Here is a 22,500-nt window from a genome sequence, read left to right as displayed (position 1 = left end):
GGTAGTGTCGTCTGGGTTAGGGTTTGGTCGGGGTAGTGTCGTCTGGGTTAGGGTTTGGTCGGGGTAGTGTCGCCTGGGTTAGGGTTTGGCCGGGGTAGTGTCGTCTGGGGTAGGATTTGGCCGGGGTAGTGTAGGGTTTGGCCGGGGTAGTGTCGTCTGGGTTAGGGTTTGGTCGGGGTAGTGTCGTCTGGGTTAGGGTTTGGCCGGGGTAGTGTCGTCTGGGTTAGGGTTTGGTCGGGGTAGTGTCGTCTGGGTTAGGGTTTGGTCGGGGTAGTGTCGTCTGGGTTAGGGTTTGGTCGGGGTAGTGTCGTCTGGGTTAGGGTTTGGTCGGGGTAGTGTAGGGTTTGGCCGGGGTAGTGTCGTCTGGGTTAGGGTTTGGTCGGGGTAGTGACGTCTGGGTTAGGGTTTGGTCGGGGTAGTGTCGTCTGGGTTAGGGTTTGGTCGGGGTAGTGTAGGGTTTGGTCGGGGTAGTGTAGGGTTTGGTCGGGGTAGTGTCGTCTGGGTTAGGGTTTAAATAACGGTTTAAAATGGTTTTGTTTTAACACAGTCATTCTGCCATCACAGCAGAGCTGCAGACACAGAAAACAGGCCTCGTTGCTGGAAGTACCAAGGGTCCACCCACCCACAGCCCAAAAAGGAAAGTGTTCACAGCTGTTCTATCTCAGACCCTCCTAGAATTATAAAGGTCACAGCCTGTTAACACACAACAAGATAAAATTCAACTTGAGCTATTTTTCTCCCCAACAAACCAAATAAACCTAAAAAAAAAGCTGTTTTCCTCTGTTACAGTTTCCTCCTCATTAAAGTCACGCTGTGAGCCCACCAGCAAGCTGGGAGTTTAACAACAACTTGATGAAGGACGAACGTATGAATTAATTAATAAAGAAGCAAGGCTCCACAGAAGGGATTAAATTAATGTCTAGTTTAAACCTCGTTAAGGGCTCTGCCGGCATTCCTGAGCGATGAGGTGCTGGGAAGGGACCCAGCGATGGGAAGGGACCCAGTGTGTGTGTGTGTGTGTGTGTGTGTGTGTGTGTGTGTGTGTGTGTGTGTGTGTGTGTGTGTGTGTGTGTGTGTGTGTGTGTGTGTGTGTGTGTGTGTGTGTGTGACACGCCAGGGAGACACAACAAACAAACAAGGAGCCTGCCATCCAGGAGAGAGAGAGGAGACAGAAGTTAACTACAAAACTACAACCAGAAACTATCCTCACACTCGAGTCCAGAAACATTTACTCAAGACACACACACACACACACACGACACACCGACACACACGCACGCACGCACGCACGCACCCACCCACCCACCCACACACCCGCACACCCACACACACACACACACACACACACACACACACACACACACACACACACACACACACACACACACACACACACACACACACACACACACACACACACACACACACACACACTCTCTCTCTCTCCATAGTAATGTTTGTTAGGTACCACCCTTGTACCAGCACAGAGGTCCAGCACCAACTGTCAAATTTCAATCTGCCATCCCAATGCTTCCCTCTCTGGAGGAGCCTATACCTCTAGACTCTAGAGTCTAGAGTCTACACTGTAAAAACACACTGTAAAACACAGTGTAAAACACAGTGTAAAACACACTGTAAAATACACTGTAAAATACACTGTAAAACGCACTGTAAAACTCACTGTAAAACACACTGTAAAATATACTGTAAAACACTGTAAAACTCACTGTAAAACTCACTGTAAAACACACTGTAAAACACACTGTAAAATATACTGTAAAACACTGTAAAATATACTGTAAAACACTGTAAAACACACTGTAAAAACACACTGTAAAACACACTGTAAAACACGTCATTTTACAGAAAATTCACAATAAATGTTACAGTAATGCCCTTCCCTGAATAATGAACAAATGATTGTAAAATTACAGTAATAATCTCTCATTTAAATGTTTTCCTGTAAAATAATGGTTTATGTCAATTATAACAAATTATTTATTTTTTAAATAAAAATAAACAAGGGACATTTCTAATTTTATATACAGAACCAGTCAAACAATTTGGACACTAACTCATTCGACAGTTTTTCTTTATTTGCACTATTTTCTACCATGTAGAGTTCATATTTTATAGCAAGGCAGGAATCTCTGATTTAAAACGGGTACTTAAACTAAATACATGTGGTTTTTCTTCTACCTATCGTAAGAATGGACTACATGTTCCGTCATTAGATGGTTCTCCAATAGAACGCGTTCCCCAATCAGGCGTTCGGATTGATATAATTTGACGTTTATAAAGCATATAGATGAGCTGGCTAAGAAGCCATAAAATGTAAAGTTGTCTTTCTCTACAGAAACAGATGGTGTCTTTCTCTACAGAAACAGATGGTGTCTTTCTCTACAGAAACAGATGGTGTCTTTCTCTACAGAAACAGATGGTGTCTTTCTCTACAGAAACAGATGGTGTCTTTCTCTAGAAACAGATGGTGTCTTTCTCTACAGAAACAGATGGTGTCTTTCTCTACAGAAACAGATGGTGTCTTTCTCTACAGAAACAGATGGTGTCTTTCTCTACAGAAACAGATGGTGTCTTTCTCTACAGAAACAGATGGTGTCTTTCTCTACAGAAACAGATGGTGTCTTTCTCTACAGAAACAGATGGTGTCTTTTTCTACAGAAACAGATGGTGTCTTTCTCTACAGAAACAGATGGTGTCTTTCTCTACAGAAACAGATGGTGTCTTTCTCTACAGAAACAGATGGTGTCTTTCTCTACAGAAACAGATGGTGTCTTTCTCTACAGAAACAGATGGTGTCTTTCTCTACAGAAACAGATGGCACAGAAACAGATGGTGTCTTTCTCTACAGAAACAGATGGTGTCTTTCTCTACAGAAACAGATGGTGTCTTTCTCTACAGAAACAGATGGTGTCTTTCTCTGAGCAGCAGGAAGCAGATTATTCGGTCAACCTTTTGATCCGTTGTTGATTATGGTGATGTTATTTATCAAAGTGCAGCTGCTACTACTCTTAAACCTTTGGCTGCCATCTCCCATAATGCCCTTCGTTTTGTTAAAGGGGACAGTTTTGATCCTCATCACTGTATCCTGTATCAAAAGGTTGGCTGGACTTCGCTAAAGACTCACAGATCTCTGCATTTGTCCCTTTCTGTTTACAAGGCCACTCTTCATAAACTTCCCTCTTATCTAACTTTGCTGTTGAAGTACAGACACCTGAGTTGCCTAACCCGCTCACAGGATTGGTTAAACCTTCGATGTCGCCTAACCAGCTCACAGGATTGGTTAACTCTTGATGTCGCCTAACCAGCTCACAGGATTGGTTAACTCTTGATGTTGCCTAACCCGCTCACAGGATTGGTTAACTCTTGGGGTTCCTAACCAGCTCACAGGATTGGTTAACTCTTGATGTTGCCTAACCCGCTCACAGGATTGGTTAACTCTTGGGGTTCCTAACCAGCTCACAGGATTGGTTAACTCTTGATGTTGCCTAACCCGCTCACAGGATTGGTTAACTCTTGATGTTGCCTAACCCGCTCACAGGATTGGTTAACTCTTGAGTTGCCTAACCCGCTCACAGGATTGGTTAACTCTTGATGTTGCCTAACCCGCTCACAGGATTGGTTAACTCTTGAGTTGCCTAACCAGTTCACAGGATTGGTTAACTCTTGAGTTGCCTAACCAGTTCACAGGATTGGTTAACTCTTGAGTTGCCTAACCAGTTCACAGGATTGGTTAACTCTTGAGTTGCCTAACCAGTTCACAGGATTGGTTAACTCTTGAGTTGCCTAACCAGTTCACAGGATTGGTTAACTCTTGAGTTGCCTAACCAGTTCACAGGATTGGTTAACTCTTGAGTTGCTGGTTCAGTTCACAGGATTGGTTAATTGATGGTTGCTAACCAGTTCTGGTTCTGTTCATTGGTTAACTATTGAGTTGGGACTAACCAGTTCACAGGATTGGTTAACTCTTGAGTTGCCTAACCAGTTCACAGGATTGGTTAACTCTTGAGTTGCCTAACCAGTTCACAGGATTGGTTACGGTTTCTTCTGGTTCTGTTCGGGCGGTTCAGACTCTTGAGTTGCCTAACCAGTTCACAGGATTGGTTAACTCTTGAGTTGCCTAACCAGTTCACTGATTGTTCTGGTTCTGTTGCCTAACCAGTTCACAGGATTGGTTAACTCTTGAGTTCTGGTTCCAGTTCACAGGATTGGTTAACTATTGAGTTGCCTAACCAGTTCACAGGATTGGTTAACTGAGTTGCCTGTTCACAGGATTGGTTAACTCTTGAGTTGCCTAACCAGTTGATGTTCTGGTTCTGTTGAGTTGCCTAACCAGTTCACAGGATTGGTTAACTCTTGAGTTGCTAACCAGTTCACAGGATTGGTTATTGATGAGTTGCCTAACCAGTTCTGGATTGGTTAACTTTAGGTTTGATCGGGGACTCCACCGAGCTGAGTAGATCTGTTTTTAGTTTTAATGCATCGTATTGATGGGGGAAAATTCTACATTTCATCTTGATGTTCTGGTTCTGTTCGGACGGTTTAGAGTATTGATGGGGGACTATTGATGTTCTGGTTCTGTTCGGACGGTTTAGAGTATTGATGTTCTGGGTTCGGGCTTTAGACTATTGATGTTCTGGTTCTGTTCGGGCGGTTTAGAGTATTGATGGGGGACTATGTAGCTGATGTTCTGGTTCTGTTTGGACGGTTTAGAGTATTGATGTTCTGGGTTCGACTAGAGTATTGATGTTCTGGTTCTGTTCGGGCGGTTTAGAGTATTGATGGGGACTATGTAGCTGATGTTCTGGTTCTGTTCGGACGGTTTAGAGTATTGATGGGGACTATGTAGCTGATGTTCTGGTTCTGTTCGGACGGTTTAGAGTATTGATGGGGACTATGTAGCTGATGTTCTGGTTCTGTTCGGACGGTTTAGAGTATTGATGGGGACTATGTAGCTGATGTTCTGGTTCTGTTCGGACGGTTTAGAGTATTGATGGGGGACTATGTAGCTGATGTTCTGGTTCTGTTCGGACGGTTTAGAGTATTGATGGGGGACTATGTAGCTGATGTTCTGGTTCTGTTCGGACGGTTTAGAGTATTGATGGGGGACTATGTAGCTGATGTTCTGGTTCTGTTCGGGCGGTTTAGAGTATTGATGGGGGACTATGTAGCTGATGTTCTGGTTCTGTTCGGGCGGTTTAGAGTATTGATGGGGGACTATGTAGCTGATGTTCTGGTTCTGTTCGGGCGGTTTAGAGTATTGATGGGGGACTATGTAGCTGATGTTCTGGTTCTGTTCGGGCGGTTTAGAGTATTGATGGGGGACTATGTAGCTGATGTTCTGGTTCTGTTCGGGCGGTTTAGAGTATTGATGGGGGACTATGTAGCTGATGTTCTGGTTCTGTTCGGACGGTTTAGAGTATTGATGGGGGACTATGTAGCTGATGTTCTGGTTCTGTTCGGACGGTTTAGAGTATTGATGGGGACTATGTAGCTGATGTTCTGGTTCTGTTCGGACGGTTTAGAGTATTGATGGGGGACTATGTAGCTGATGTTCTGGTTCTGTTCGGACGGTTTAGAGTATTGATGGGGGACTATGTAGCTGATGTTCTGGTTCTGTTCGGACGGTTTAGAGTATTGATGGGGGACTATGTAGCTGATGTTCTGGTTCTGTTATTTGTGACGAATGTAAAAAAAAAAAAATCTGGTTGATTTGAGATGTTTTATTTGTTCTTCCCAAAACTGTGTTTTTGTATTTTAATGTGTGTATATATATATATTGGGTATAATTGGGTATAATGTATATATATATATTTATTGGGTATAATGTATATATATATATTTATTGGATGTAATGTATATATATATATTGGGTATAATTGGGTATAATGTATATATATATATTTATTGGGTATAATGTATATATATATATTTATTGGATGTAATGTATATATATATATTGGGTATAATTGGGTATAATGTATATATATATATTTATTGGGTATAATGTATATATATATATATTTATTGGATGTAATGTATATATATATATTGGGTATAATTGGGTATAATGTATATATATATATATTTATTGGGTATAATGTATATATATATATTTATTGGATGTAATGTATATATATATATTGGGTATAATTGGGTATAATGTATATATATATATTTATTGGGTATAATGTATATATATATATTTATTGGATGTAATGTATATATATATATATTGGGTATAATTGGGTATAATGTATATATATATATTTATTGGGTATAATGTATATATATATATATATACATTATATATATATATATTGGGTATAATGTATATATATATATATATACATTATATATATATATATATATATATTGGTATAATGTATATATATATATATACATATATATATATATATTGGGTATAATGTATATATATATATACATTATATATATATATTATATTGTATAATGTATATATATATATACATTATATATATATATTGGGTATAATGTATATATATATATATATATATATATATTTATAATGTATATATATATTTTATATATATATATATATATATATATATATATATATATTGGGTATAATGTATATATATATATACATTATATATATATATATTGGGTATAATGTATATATATATATACATTATATATATATATATATTGGGTATAATGTATATATATATACATTATATATATATTGGGTATAAGTATATATACATATATACATTGGGTATAATGTATATATAATGTATATATTTATGTTGTATTATACAGATTGCATTTGTAAAAGAGACCTAGGTCTCAGAATGTCTTATTTGTTAAATCAAATAATAAACATCAAATCCCTACGCAGTGAAACTTAGAACCAATAGCCGACTGTATGAAATGGGGGGTAAAACATGACTAAACAGAGCTGTGTGAAATGGGGGGTAAAACATGACTAAACAGAGCTGTGTGAAATGGGGGGTAAAACATGACTAAACAGAGCTGTGTGAAATGGGGGGTAAAACATGACTAAACAGAGCTGTGTGAAATGGGGGGTAAAACATGACGAAACAGAGCTGTATGAAATGGGGGGTAAAACATGACGAAACAGAGCTGTACGCTTTTAATATCCTTAAAATCCTTAAAGCACTGATGTAATGCACAGTAATGGAAGGAGGTCTCCATCTACAGACCCTTTATTCAGTACTTTATTGAAGCACCTTTTGTAGCAAATACAATACAAGCTTGGTACACCTGTATATGGGGAGTTTCTCCCATTCTTCTCTGCAGATCCTCTCCAGCTCTGTCAGGTTGGATGGGGAGCGTCGCTGCTCAGCTATTTTCAGGTCTCTCCAGAGATGTTCAATCAGGTTCAAGTCCAGGCTCTGGCTGGACCACTCAAAGGCATTCAGAGACTTATCCCAAAGCCACTCCTGTGTTTTCTTGGCTGTGTTCTTAGGGTCGTTGTCCTGTTGGAAGGTGAACCTTCGCCCCAGTCTGAGGTCCTGAGGGCTCTGGAACAGGTTTTCATCAAGGATCTCTCTGTACTTTGCTCTGTTCATCTTTCCCTCTATCCTGACTAGTGTCCCAGTCCCTGCCGCTGAAAAACATCCCCACAGCATGATGCAGCCACCACCATGCTTCACCATAGGGATGGTGCCAGGTTTCCTCCAGTCGTGACACTTGGCATTCAGGCCAAAGAGTTCAAACCTGGTTTCATCAGACCAGAGAATTTTGTTTCTCATGGTCTGAGAGTCTTTAGGTGCCTTTTGGCAAACTCAGCGGGCTGTCATATGCCTTTTACTGAGGATTGGCTTCCATCTGGCCACTCGACCATAAAGGCCTGATTGGTGGAGTGCTGCAGAGATGGTTGTCCTTCTAGAATGTTCTCCCATCTCCACAGAGGAACTCTGTCAAAATGACCATCGGTTTCTTGTTCTCGTCCCTGACCAAGGCCCTGCTCCCCTGGTCAGTTCCGCCGGGCGGCCAGCTCTAGGAAGAGTATTGGTGGTTTGAAACTTATTCCATTTAAGAAAGATGGAGGCAACTGTGTTCTTGGGGACCTTACATTTTTGGTACCCTTCCCAAGATCTGTGCCTCAACACAATCCTGTCTCTGAGCTCTACGGACAATTCCTTCGACCTCATGGCTTGGTTTTTGCTCTGAGATGCACTGTCAACTGTGGAACCTTATATAGACAGGTGTGTGCCTTTTCAAATGCTCTGCTCTGCATTCAGTTCTAAGGGATAAAGAGTTCCAGGGGGACTTGACTCTGGTGGACAGACCAAGCAGTCCAACGATCTCTCTCTCTCTCCCACACTCCTCTCTCTCTCTCTCTCTCTCCCACACTCCTCTCTCTCTCCCTCTCTCCCACCCTCCTCTCTCTCTCCCTCTCTCTCCCAGACCTCTCTCTCTCTCTCCCACCCACCCTCTCTCTCTCCCTCTCTCTCTCTCCCAGACCTCTCTCTCCCTCTCTCTCTCTCCCTCTCTCTCTCTCTCTCTCTCTGCTCCCCCTCAGATATAAACACACACCTCTCTCTCTCTCTCTCTCTCTGCTCCCCTCAGATATAAACACACCTCTCTCTCCTCTCTCTCTCTCTCTGCTCTGATAAACACACACCTCCCCTCAGATATAAACACACACCTCTCTCTCTCTCTCTCTCCCCCTCAGATATAAACACACACCTCCCCCTCAGATAAACACACACCTCTCTCTCTCTCCTCTGCTCCCCCTCAGATAAACACACACCTCTCTCTCTCTCTCTCTGCTCCCCTCAGATAAACACACACCTCTCTCTCTCTCTCTCTGCTCCCCTCAGATATAAACACACACCTCTCTCTCTCTACTTCTGCTCCCCCTCAGATATAAACACACCTCTCTCTCTCTCTGCTCCCCCTCAGATATAAACACACACCCCTCTCTCTCTCTCTCTCTCTCTCTCTGCTCCCCCTCAGATATAAACACACACCCCTCTCTCTCTCTCTCTCTCTGCTCCCCCTCAGATATAAACACACACCTCTCTCTCTCTCCCTCTCTGCTCCCCCTCAGATATAAACACACACCTCTCTCTCTCTCTCTCTCTCTGCTCCCCCTCAGATATAAACACACACCTCTTTCTCTCCCTCTCTCTGCTCCCCCTCAGATATAAACACACACCTCTCTCTCTCTCTGCTCCCCCTCAGATATAAACACACACCCCTCTCTCTCTCTCTCTCTCTGCTCCCCTCAGATTTAAACACACACCCCTCTCTCTCTCTCTCTCTCTGCTCCCCCTCAGATATAAACACACACCTCTCTCTCTCTCTCTCTCTCTCTCCCACCCTCTTACACGTTGGTCGGTTGGACGTACTACTAACAAATTCTCTAAAACGACGGAGGCGACTTACGGTAGATAAATGAACATTAAATTCTGATTAATCTCTGGTTCCTGTAGCAAATGGAGTAAGGAGGTTAGGCAATGAATAGGCCATAGTAGCGAAGTAATTACAAATTAGCAGATTAACACTGGGGTGATAGATGAGCAGATGATGGTGTGTAAGTAGAGATACTGGTGTGAAAAAGACCAGCAAAGTCAATAAAAACAATATGGGGATGAGGAAGGTAGGTAGTTGGATGGGCTATTTACAGATGGGCTGTAAACAGGTGCAGTGATCTGTGAGCTGCTCTGACAGCTGATGCTTAAAGTTAGTGAGGAGATATAAGACTCCAGCTCCAGTGATTGTTGTAGTTTGTTCCAGTCATTGGCAGCAGAGAACTGGAAGGAAAGGCGGCCAAAGGAGGAATTGGCTTTGGGGATGACCAGTGAGATATACCTGCTGGAGCGCGTGCTACGAGTGGGTGTTTGTTGCTTTGGTGACCAGTGAGCTGAGATAAGGTGGGGCTTTACCTAGCATAGACTTGTAGATGACCTGGAGCCAGTGGGTTTGGCGACGAATATGTAGCGAGGGTCAACCAACAAGATCATACAGGTCGCAGTGGTGGGTAGAATATGGAGCTTTGGTGACAAAACGGATGTCGAGGATCAATAGGATGGTCAGTTTTACGAGGGTATGTTTGGCAGCATGAGTGAAGGATGCTTTGTTGCGAAATAGGAAACCGATTCTAGATTTAATTTTGGATTGGAGATGCTTAATGTGAGTCTGGAAGGAGAGTTTACAGTCTAACAAGACACCTAGGTATTTGTAGTTGTCCACTAAGTCAGAGCCGTCCACAGTAGTGTTGCTAGTCAGGCAGGCGGGTGTGGGCAGCAATCGGTTGAAGAGAATGCATTTGGTTTTACTTGAATTTAAGAGCAATTGGAGGAGTATTGTATGGTATTGAAGCTCGTTTGGAGTTTTTTTAACACAGTGTCCAAAGAAGGGCCAGAAGTATACAGAATGGTGTCGTCTGCGTAGAGGTGGATCAGAGACTCACCAGCAGCAACAGCGACCTCATTGATGTATACAGAGAAGAGAGTCGGCCCGAGAATTGAACCCTGTGGCACCCCCATAGAGACTGCCAGAGGTCCGGACAACAGGCCCTCCGATTTGACACACTAAACTCTTATCTGAGAAGTAGTTGGTGAACCAGTCAATGGCGGTTATGATATCGTTTAGGACCTTGAGCGTGGCTGAGGTGCACCCATGACCAGCTCTGAAACCAGATTGCACAGCGGAGAAGGTACGGTGGGATTCGAAATGGTCGGTGATCTGTTTGTTAACTTGGCTTTCGAAGACCTTAGAGAGGCAGGGCAGGATGGATATAGGTCTGTAACAGTTTGGGTCTAGAGTGTCACCCCTTTGAAGAGGGGATGACCGGGGCAGCATTCAACATTGCAACAATGGCGGAACATTTTAGGAAGAGAGGGTCCAGACTGTCTAGCCCAGCTGATTTGTAGGGGTCCAGGTTTTGCAGCTCTTTCAGAACATCCGCTATCTGGATTTGGGTAAAGGAGAAGCTGGGGAGGCTTGGGGGAGTAGCTGCTGGGGGGTGGGGCGGAGCTGCAGGCCGAGGTTGGGGTAACCAGGAGGAAAGCATGGCCATCCGTAGAGAACACCCTGTGGCTGGTGTTCTTTTAAACCCTCTGTTCTCTCTTGCTCTGTCACTAGTCTTCATGTCTGCCTGCCCTGCAGCCTATTGTCCATCAAGGTACTCACAGACCAGACGATATGAGAGGGAGGGAGGGAGGGAGGGAGGGAGGGAGGGAGGGAGGGAGGGAGGGAGGGAGGGAGGGAGAAAGTATGTCTGCAGCAGAAATCTATCAGCTAATCCCAGGGAACATAATTAGAGGTGCCATTTTGACTGAGCGCACACCTCACTGCCCAAATTAATAAAACACACACACACACACACACACACACACACACACACACACACACACACACACACACACACACACACACACACACACACACACACACACACACACACACACACACACACACACACACACACACACACACACACACACACACACACCGCCTCGTCAAATTAATAACACTGTCAATGTTTAATTAGAGCGTCCACACTCCATCATAACACTAGAGGATGTCAGGGGCTGGATAGAGGGGGTCTGGACAGAGGAGAGGGGTCAGGGGCTGGATAGAGGGGGTCTGGACAGAGGAGAGGGGGTCAGGAGCTGGATAGAGGGGGTCTGGACAGAGGAGAGGGGGTCAGGGGCTGGATAGAGGGGGTCTGGACAGAGGAGAGGGGGTCAGGGGCTGGATAGAGGGGGTCTGGACAGAGGAGAGGGGGTCAGGGAGTGGATAGAGGAGAGGGGGTCAGGGGCTGGACAGAGGAGAGGGGGTCTGGACAGAGGAGAGGGGGTTAGGGGCTGGATAGAGAAGAGGGGGTCAGGGGCTGGATAGAGGAGAGGGGGTTAGGGGCTGGATAGAGGAGAGGGGTTAGGGGCTGGATAGAGGAGAGGGGGTCAGGGGCTGGATAGAGGAGAGGCGGTCTGGACAGAGGAGAGGGGGTCAGGGACTGGATAGAGGAGAAGGGGTTAGGGGCTGGATAGAGGAGAGGTGGTCAGGGGCTGGATAGAGGAGAGGGGGTTAGGGGCTGGATAAAGGAGAGGGGTTAGGGGCTGGATAGAGGAGAGGGGGTCAGGGGCTGGATAGAGGAGAGGGGGTCAGGGACTGGATAGAGGAGAGGGGGTCAGGGGCTGGACAGAGGAGAGGGGTCAGTGGCTAGCCTCTCCTCCACCTCAATGATCCTCTCCTCCACCTCAATGACCCTCTCCTCCACCTCAATGACCCTCTCCTCCACCTCAATGACCCTCTCCTCCACCTCAATGACCCTCTCCTCCACCTCAATGACCCTCTCCTCTACCTCAATGACCCTCTCCTCCACCTCAACCTCAATGACCCTCTCCTCCACCTCAATGACCCTCTCCTCCACCTCAATGACCCTCTCCTCTACCTCAATGACCCACACCACACACACACACACACACACACACACACACACACACACACACACACACACACACACACACACACACACACACACACACACACACACACACACACACACACACACACACACACACACACACACACACACACACACACACACACACACACACACAGGGAGGATGGGATAAGATGAAGGCCAATGATTGGAAGTAATGAATGTGGAGACAGGATATAACTACTATAGTATAAGGGAAGATCAGTCTCAGGGTCATCCTATATCCCTGTATCAGAATCAGGGTCATCCTATATCCCTGTATCAGTCTCAGGGTCATCCTATACACTGTATCAGTCTCAGGGTCATCCTATATCCCTGTATCAGTCTCAGGGTCATCCTATATCCCTGTATCAGTCTCAGGGTCATCCTATATCCCTGTATCAGTCTCAGGGTCATCCTATATCCCTGTATCAGTCTCAGGGTCATCCTATATTCCTGTATCAGTCTCAGGGTCATCCTAAACCCCTGTATCAGTCTCAGTGTCATCCTATATTCCTGTATCAGTCTCATCCTATATTCCTGTATCAGTCTCAGGGTCATCCTATATCCCTGTATCAGTCTCAGGGTCATCCTATATCCCTGTATCAGTCTCAGGGTCATCCTATATTCCTGTATCAGTCTCAGGGTCATCTATATCCCTGTATCAGTCTCATGGTCATCCTATATCCCTGTATCAGTCTCAGGGTCATTCTATATCCCTGTATCAGTCTCATCCTATATCCCTGTATCAGTCTCAGGGTCATCCTATATCCCTGTATCAGTCTCAGGGTCATCTTTATCCCTGTATCAGTCTCAGGGTCATCCTATATCCCTGTATCAGTCTCAGGGTCATCTGTATCCCTGTATCAGTCTCATCCTATATCCCTGTATCAGTCTCAGGGTCATCTGTATCCCTGTATCAGTCTCATCCTATATCCCTGTATCAGTCTCAGGGTCATCCTATATCCCCGTATCAGTCTCAGGGTCATCCTATATCCCTGTATCAGTCTCATCCTATATCCCTGTATCAGTCTCAGGGTCATCTTTATCCCTGTATCAGTCTCAGGGTCATCCTATATCCCTGTATCAGTCTCAGGGTCATCTGTATCCCTGTATCAGTCTCAGGGTCATCCTATATCCCTGTATCAGTCTCAGGGTCATCCTAAACCCCTGTATCAGTCTCATCCTATATCCCTGTATCAGTCTCATCCTATATCCCTGTATCAGTCTCATCCTATATCCCTGTATCAGTCTCATCCTATATCCCTGTATCAGTCTCATCCTATATCCCTGTATCAGTCTCATCCTATATCCCTGTATCAGTCTCAGGGTCATATATATCCCTGTATCAGTTTCATCCTATATCCCTGTATCAGTCTCATCCTATATCCCTGTATCAGTCTCAGGGTCAACTATATCCCTGTATCAGTCTCAGGGTCATCCTAAACCCCTGTATCAGTCTCAGGGTCATCTGTATCCCTGTATCAGTCTCAGGGTCATCCTATACCCTGTATCAGTCTCAGGGTCATCGTATATCCCTGTATCAGTCTCATCCTATATACCTGTATCAGTCTCAGGGTCATCCTATATCCCTGTATCAGTCTCATCCTATATACCCTGTATCAGTCTCAGGGTCATCGTATATCCCTGTATCAGTCTCATCCTGTATCCCTGTATCAGTCTCAGGGTCATCCTATATCCCTGTATCAGTCTCAGGGTCATCGTATATCCCTGTATCAGTCTCAGGGTCATCTATATCCCTGTATCAGTCTCAGGGTCATCCTAAACTCCTGTATCAGTCTCAGGGTCATCCTATATCCCTGTATCAGTCTCAGGGTCATCCTATATCCCTGTATCAGTCTCAGGGTCATCCTATATCCCTGTATCAGTCTCAGGGTCATCCTATATCCCTGTATCAGTCTCAGGGTCATCCTATATCCCTGTATCAGTCTCAGGGTCATCCTATATCCCTGTATCAGTCTCAGGGTCATCCTGTATCCCTGTATCAGTCTCAGGGTCATCCTGTATCCCTGTATCAGTCTCAGGGTCATCCTGTATCCCTGTATCACTCTCAGGGTCATCCTATACCCTGTATCAGTCTCATCCTATACCCTGTATCAGTCTCAGGGTCATCCAATATTCCTGTATCAGTCTCAGGGTCATCCTATATCCCTGTATCAGTCTCAGGGTCATCCTATATCCTTGCATTTTCATTTTGCGACCAACTGTTGCCTAGCTAGCTGCTTAAGTTAGATTATCAGTCTGTCAAGTGACTAGAGGAAAGGTTGATTATGTCAAATATACTACAGCAGCCGGGATCCTGTCTCACCTGTCGGCCATGGGCGGGGCTTGTCTCTGCTTGTTGACCTTGGCGTACAGCCCGTCCATGGGGTCCTTATTGGATGGCTCGTTGCCGTGGGAGGGGCCTGGGCCGAGGCCGTGGGGTGGCGGGCGTTGGGGAGATGGGGTGCGGGTTCTGCTGTAGGGGGAGGAGTTGTCTCTGAAGTTGTTGATGCGTGCGTAGTTGGGGTCCATGTAATCATCCTCAACATCAGGGAGAGGTCCTTTCTCTCTGGCCTGACGCTCCCTCAGCTCTGCGTGCTTCGCCTCGATCCTGGAACAGATACGAATCAACAGGAGGAGTTACCTACAGTACACACCTGTACTAACCTCTGAGACAGATATATACACACCTGTACTAACCTCTGGGACAGATATATACACACCTGTACTAACCTCTGGGACAGATATATACACACCTGTACTAACCTCTGGGACAGATATATACACACCTGTACTAACCTCTGAGACAGATATATACACACCTGTACTAACCTCTGGGACAGATATATACACACCTGTACTAACCTCTGAGACAGATATATACACACCTGTACTAACCTCTGGGACAGATATATACACACCTGTACTAACCTCTGGGACAGATATATACACACCTGTACTAACCTCTGGGACAGATATATACACACCTGTACTAACCTCTGGGACAGATATATACACACCTGTACTAACCTCTGGGACAGATATATACACACCTGTACTAACCTCTGGGACAGATATATACACACCTGTACTAACCTCTGGGACAGATATATACACACCTGTACTAACCTCTGGGACAGATATATACACACCTGTACTAACCTCTGGGACAGATATATACACACCTGTACTAACCTCTGGGACAGATATATACACACCTGTACTAACCTCTGGGACAGATATATACACACCTGTACTAACCTCTGGGACAGATATATACACACCTGTACTAACCTCTGGGACAGATATATACACACCTGTACTAACCTCTGGGACAGATATATACACACCTGTACTAACCTCTGGGACAGATATATACACACCTGTACTAACCTCTGGGACAGATATATACACACCTGTACTAACCTCTGAGACAGATATATACACACCTGTACTAACCTCTGAGACAGATATATACACACCTGTACTAACCTCTGAGACAGATATATACACACCTGTACTAACCTCTGGGACAGATATATACACACCTGTACTAACCTCTGAGACAGATATATACACACCTGTACTAACCTCTGGGACAGATATATACACACCTGTACTAACCTCTGGGACAGATATATACACACCTGTACTAACCTCTGGGACAGATATATACACACCTGTACTAACCTCTGGGACAGATATATACACACCTGTACTAACCTCTGGGACAGATATATACACACCTGTACTAACCTCTGGGACAGATATATACACACCTGTACTAACCTCTGGGACAGATATATACACACCTGTACTAACCTCTGGGACAGATATATACACACCTGTACTAACCTCTGAGACAGATATATACACACCTGTACTAACCTCTGAGACAGATATATACACACCTGTACTAACCTCTGGGACAGATATATACACACCTGTACTAACCTCTGAGACAGATATATACACACTTGTACTAACCTCTGGGACAGATATATACACACCTGTACTAATGTGGAGGCTATATACAGGGGGTACCGGTACAGAGTCAATGTGGAGGCTATATACAGGGGGTACCGGTACAGAGTCAATGTGGAGACTATATACAGGGGGTACCAGTACAGAGTCAATGTGGAGGCTATATACAGGGGGTACCGGTACTGAGTCTGTGCGGGGGTACCGGTTAGTAATGAGGCTATATACAGGGGGTACCTGTACAGAGTCAATGTGCGGGGGCACCGGTTAGTAATGAGGCTATATACAGGGGGTACCTGTACAGAGTCAATGTGCGGGGGCACCGGTTAGTAGTGGAGGCTATATACAGGGGGTACCGGTACTGAGTCAATGTGGGTACTGGAAATTTGTGTTTGTGTGATGAAGAAAGAACGCAGCTGCTAAAATTGGTTTTCTATTGAACATATTTATTTCTGTATTTAATATTATAGGTTATTTACATTTTAGGGAGTCAATAGAAAGATATTATGACTTGTTGAAACAAAGTTTAGGCGTAGATTTTCTAATTCCTATCTCTGCATGTTGAACGAGTGGATTACACAAATCATGGCACCAACCATACGGACATGTTCGGATATAAGGAAGGATTTTATCTAACAAAACGACTATAGCTGGGACCCTTTGGATGACCAATCAGAGGAAGATTTTCAAAGAGTAAGTGAATATTGAATCGCTATTTGTGAATTTATTAAACCTGTGCCGTTGGAAAAATATTTTGAGGTGGGGCGCCGTCCTCAAACAATCACATGGTATGCTATCTACTGTACATCGGACATATTAACAAGAATTTAAGCTTTCAACCGATAGAAGACACTTGTATGTACATAAATGTTTCATATCCATAATTTTTATGATTATTTATTTGATTATGATTATTTATTTATTTGCGCGCCCTGGTTGAAAACAGCAGAGGTGTATTTAGAGGGCAGGATGATATTTATGAGGGCACCCATGATTACGAATTTTGGGTTATCCCTGGTAAATTCCTTGATAATTTTTGTGAGATTGAGGCATCTAGCTTGTAGGATGGCTGGGGTATAAAGCATGTCCCAGTTTAGGTCACCTAGCAGTACGAACTCTGACGATAGATGAGGGGGGAATCAGTTCACATATGGTGTCAGGGCACAGCTGGGAGCTGAGGGGGATATAGGAAGCGGAAAAGTGAGGGACTTATTTCTGGAAAGGTGGATTTTTAAAAGTAGAAGCTCAAACTGTTTGGGCATACTGTTAACATGCATGAAACCAAGGCTTTTACAGTTACAGAAGTCAACAAATGAGAGCACCTGGGGAATAGATGTGATGCTGGGGGCTACAGAGCCTGGGTTAACCTCTACATCACCAGAGGAACAGAGGAGGAGTAGGATAAGGGTAAGGCTAAAGGCTATAAGAACAGGTCTTCTAGTGCGTTGGGAACAGAGAATACAAGGGGCAGATTTCTGGGTGTGGTAAAATAGATTCAGGTCATAATGTACAGACAAGGGTATGGTATATTTTTTATTTTATTTTTTTTACCTTTATTTAACCAGGCAAGTCAGTTAAGAGCACATTCTTATTTTCAATGACGGCCTGGGAACAGTGGGTTAACTGCCTGTTCAGCGGCAGAACGACAGATTTGTACCTTGTCAGCTCGGGAGTTTGAACTCGCAACCTTCCAGTTACTAGTCCAACGCTCTAACCACTAGGTTACCCTGCCGGATGTGAGTACAGTGGGGGTAAACCTAGGCAGTGAGTGATGATGAGAGAGTTTGCATCTCTAGAGACACCAGCTAAGCCAGGTGAGGTGTCCCCATGTTTAGTGTGTGTGACAAAATAGCTATCTGAGACATGTTGACTAAATAAAACAATAACTAACCGAAACAGCAGAAGACATATTGACAATAGAGAGAGGCATGTGCAGCCGAGGGATCATAGGGTCCAATGAACACCAATAGGTGAGTCCGGGAGCCGTTTGGTAGTCGCTACTACGCTAGGCGAGCGGGAGACACGGCGTTCAGAAAGTTAGCGGGAGGCACGGCGTTCAGAAAGTTAGCGGGAGACACGGCGTTCAGAAAGCACCACCCTGTAATAAATAATAACACCACCCTGTAATAAATAATAACACCACCCTGTAATAAATAATAACCACCACCCTGTAATAAATAATAACACCACCCTGTAATAAATAATAACCACCACCCTGTAATAAATAATAACACCACCCTCTAATAAATAATAACACCACCCTGTAATAAATAATAACACCACCCTGTAATAAATAATAACACCACCCTGTAATAAATAATAAGACCACCCTGTAATAAATAATAAGACCACCCTGTAATAAATAATAACACAACCCTGTAATAAATAATAACACCACCCTGTAATAAATAATAACAGCACCCTGTAATAAATAATAACCACCACCCTGTAATAAATAATAACCACCACCCTGTAATAAATAATAACACCACCCTGTAATAAATAATAACCTCCACCCTGTAATAAATAATAACACCACCCTGTAATAAATAATAACACCACCCTGTAATAAATAATAACACCACCCTGTAATAAATAATAACACCACCCTGTAATAAATAATAACACCACCCTGTAATAAATAATAACCACCACCCTGTAATAAATAATAACACCACCCTGTAATAAATAATAACACCACCCTGTAATAAATAATAACCACCACCCTGTAATAAATAATAACACCACCCTGTAATAAATAATAACCACCACCCTGTAATAAATAATAACCACCACCCTGTAATAAATAATAACACCACCCTGTAATAAATAATAACCACCACCCTGTAATAAATAATAACCACCACCCTGTAATAACACCACCCTGTAATAAATAATAACACCACCCTGTAATAAATAATAACAGCACCCTGTAATAAATAATAACCACCACCCTGTAATAAATAATAACCACCACCCTGTAATAAATAATAACACCACCCTGTAATAAATAATAACCTCCACCCTGTAATAAATAATAACACCACCCTGTAATAAATAATAACACCACCCTGTAATAAATAATAACACCACCCTGTAATAAATAATAACACCACCCTGTAATAAATAATAACACCACCCTGTAATAAATAATAACACCACCCTGTAATAAATAATAACCACCACCCTGTAATAAATAATAACACCACCCTGTAATAAATAATAACACCACCCTGTGATAAATAATAACACCACCCTGTAATAAATAATAACACCACCCTGTAATAAATAATAACACCACCCTGTAATAAATAATAACCACCACCCTGTAATAAATAATAACACCACCCTGTAATAAATAATAACCACCACCCTGTAATAAATAATAACCACCACCCTGTAATAACACCACCCTGTAATAAATAATAACACCACCCTGTAATAAATAATAACACCACCCTGTAATAAATAATAACCACCACCCTAATAACCACCATCCTGTAATAAATAATAACACCACCCTGTAATAAATAATAACCACCACCCTGTAATAAATAATAACCACCACCCTGTAATAACCACCACCCTGTAATAAATAATAACCACCACCCTGTAATAACCACCACCCTGTAATAAATAATAACCACCACCCTGTAATAAATAATAACCACCACCCTGTAATAAATAATAACCACCACCCTGTAATAAATAATAATCACCACCCTGTAATAAATAATAACCACCACCCTGTAATAAATAATAATCACCACCCTGTAATAAATAATAACCACCTCCCTGTAATAAATAATAACCACCACCCTGTAATAAATAATAACCAATACCCTGTAATAAATAATAACCACCACCCTGTAATAAATAACAACCACCACCCTGTAATAAATAATAACCACCCTGTAATAAATAATAACACCACCCTGTAATAAATAATAACACCACCCTGTAATAAATAATAACACCACCCTGTAATAAATAATAACACCCTGTAATAAATAATAAATCCACCACCCTGTAATAAATAATAACACCACCCTGTAATAAATAATAACACCACCCTGTGATAAATAATAACACCACCCTGTAATAAATAATAACACCACCCTGTAATAAATAATAACACCACCCTGTAATAAATAATAACCACCACCCTGTAATAAATAATAACACCAAAATAAATAATAACACCACCCTGTAATAAATAATAACACCACCCTGTAATAAATAATAACACCACCCTGTAATAAATAATAACACCACCCTGTAATAAATAATAACACCACCCTGTAATAAATAATAACACCACCCTGTAATAAATAATAACCACCACCCTAATAACCACCATCCTGTAATAAATAATAACCACCCTGTAATAAATAATAACCACCGCCCTGTAATAAATAATAACACCACCCTGTAATAAATAATAACACCACCCTGTAATAAATAATAACACCACCCTGTAATGAATAATAACCCACCTGTAATAAATAATAACCAATACCCTGTAATAAATAATAACCACCACCCTGTAATAAATAATAACCACCAATAAATAATAACCAGCACCTGTAATAAATAATAACCACCACCCTGTAATAACACCACCCTGTAATAAATAATAACACCACCCTGTAATAAATAATAACACCACCCTGTAATAAATAATAACCACCACCCTAATAACCACCATCCTGTAATAAATAATAACACCACCCTGTAATAAATAATAACACCACCCTGTAATAAATAATAACAACCACCCTGTAATAAATAATAACCACCACCCTGTAATAAATAATAACCACCACCCTGTAATAACCACCACCCTGTAATAAATAATAACCACCACCCTCCACCACCCTGTAATAAATAATAACCACCACCCTGTAATAAATAATAACCACCACCCTGTAATAAATAATAACCACCACCCTGTAATAAATAAATAATCACCACCCTGTAATAAATAATAACCACCACCCTGTAATAAATAATAACCACCCTCCCTGTAATAAATAATAATAACCACCACCCTGTAATAAATAATAACCAATAAATAATAACCACCTGTAATAAATAATAACCACCACCCTGTAATAAATAACAACCACCACCCTGTAATAAATAATAACACCACCCTGTAATAAATAATAACACCACCCTGTAATAAATAATAACACCACCCTGTAATAAATAATAACACCACCTGTAATAAATAATAACACCACCCTGTAATAAATAATAACACCATCCTGTAATAAATAATAACACCACCTGTAATAAATAATAACACCACCCTGTAATAAATAATAACACCACCCTGTAATAAATAATAACACCACCCTGTAATAAATAATAACACCACCCTGTAATAAATAATAACCACCACCCTGTAATAAATAATAACACCACCCTGTAATAAATAATAACACCACCCTGTAATAAATAATAACACCACCCTGTAATAAATAATAACACCACCCTGTAATAAATAATAACACCACCCTGTAATAAATAATAACACCACCCTGTAATAAATAATAACACCACCCTGTAATAAATAATAACCACCACCCTGTAATAACCACCATCCTGTAATAAATAATAACCACCCTGTAATAAATAATAACCACCGCCCTGTAATAAATAATAACACCACCCTGTAATAAATAATAACAACCACCCTGTAATAAATAATAACACCACCCTGTAATAAATAATAACCAACCACCCCTGTAATAAATAATAACCAACCCTGTAATAACCCTGTAATAAATAATAACCACCACCCTGTAATAAATAACAACCACCACCCTGTAATAAATAATAACCACCCTGTAATAAATAATAACCAGCACCCTGTAATAAATAATAACCACCACCCTGTAATAAATAATAACCACCACCCTGTAATAAATAATAACCACCACCCTGTAATAAATAATAACCACCACCCTGTAATAAATAATAACCACCAATTCTGTAATAAATAATAACCACCACCCTGTAATAAATAATAACCACCACCCTGTAATAAA

At 42.2% G+C, this 22,500-nt stretch overlaps 1 protein-coding gene across 1 annotated transcript in view; it reads right to left on the bottom strand.

The window, feature by feature from the left end:
• LOC124027640 (partitioning defective 3 homolog B-like) overlaps positions 1-15,074 on the bottom strand; it is a gene marked incomplete at its 5' end in the record, with an annotated part of 20,297 nt that extends 5,223 nt beyond the window's left edge. Inside the window, one exon of the mRNA XM_046340006.1 lies at positions 14,790-15,074. Within this exon, the coding sequence (XP_046195962.1) occupies positions 14,790-15,074 (285 nt within the window). The remainder of the gene's footprint in view (positions 1-14,789) is intronic.
• Between the last annotated feature and the right edge of the window lie 7,426 nt (positions 15,075-22,500).

Source organism: Oncorhynchus gorbuscha, unplaced genomic scaffold (genome assembly GCF_021184085.1).
Source record: "Oncorhynchus gorbuscha isolate QuinsamMale2020 ecotype Even-year unplaced genomic scaffold, OgorEven_v1.0 Un_scaffold_3415, whole genome shotgun sequence".
Classification (NCBI taxonomy): domain Eukaryota; kingdom Metazoa; phylum Chordata; class Actinopteri; order Salmoniformes; family Salmonidae; genus Oncorhynchus; species Oncorhynchus gorbuscha.
The sequence above is the reverse complement of the archived record's forward strand: the minus strand, read 5'-3'. Positions and strand labels throughout refer to the sequence as shown.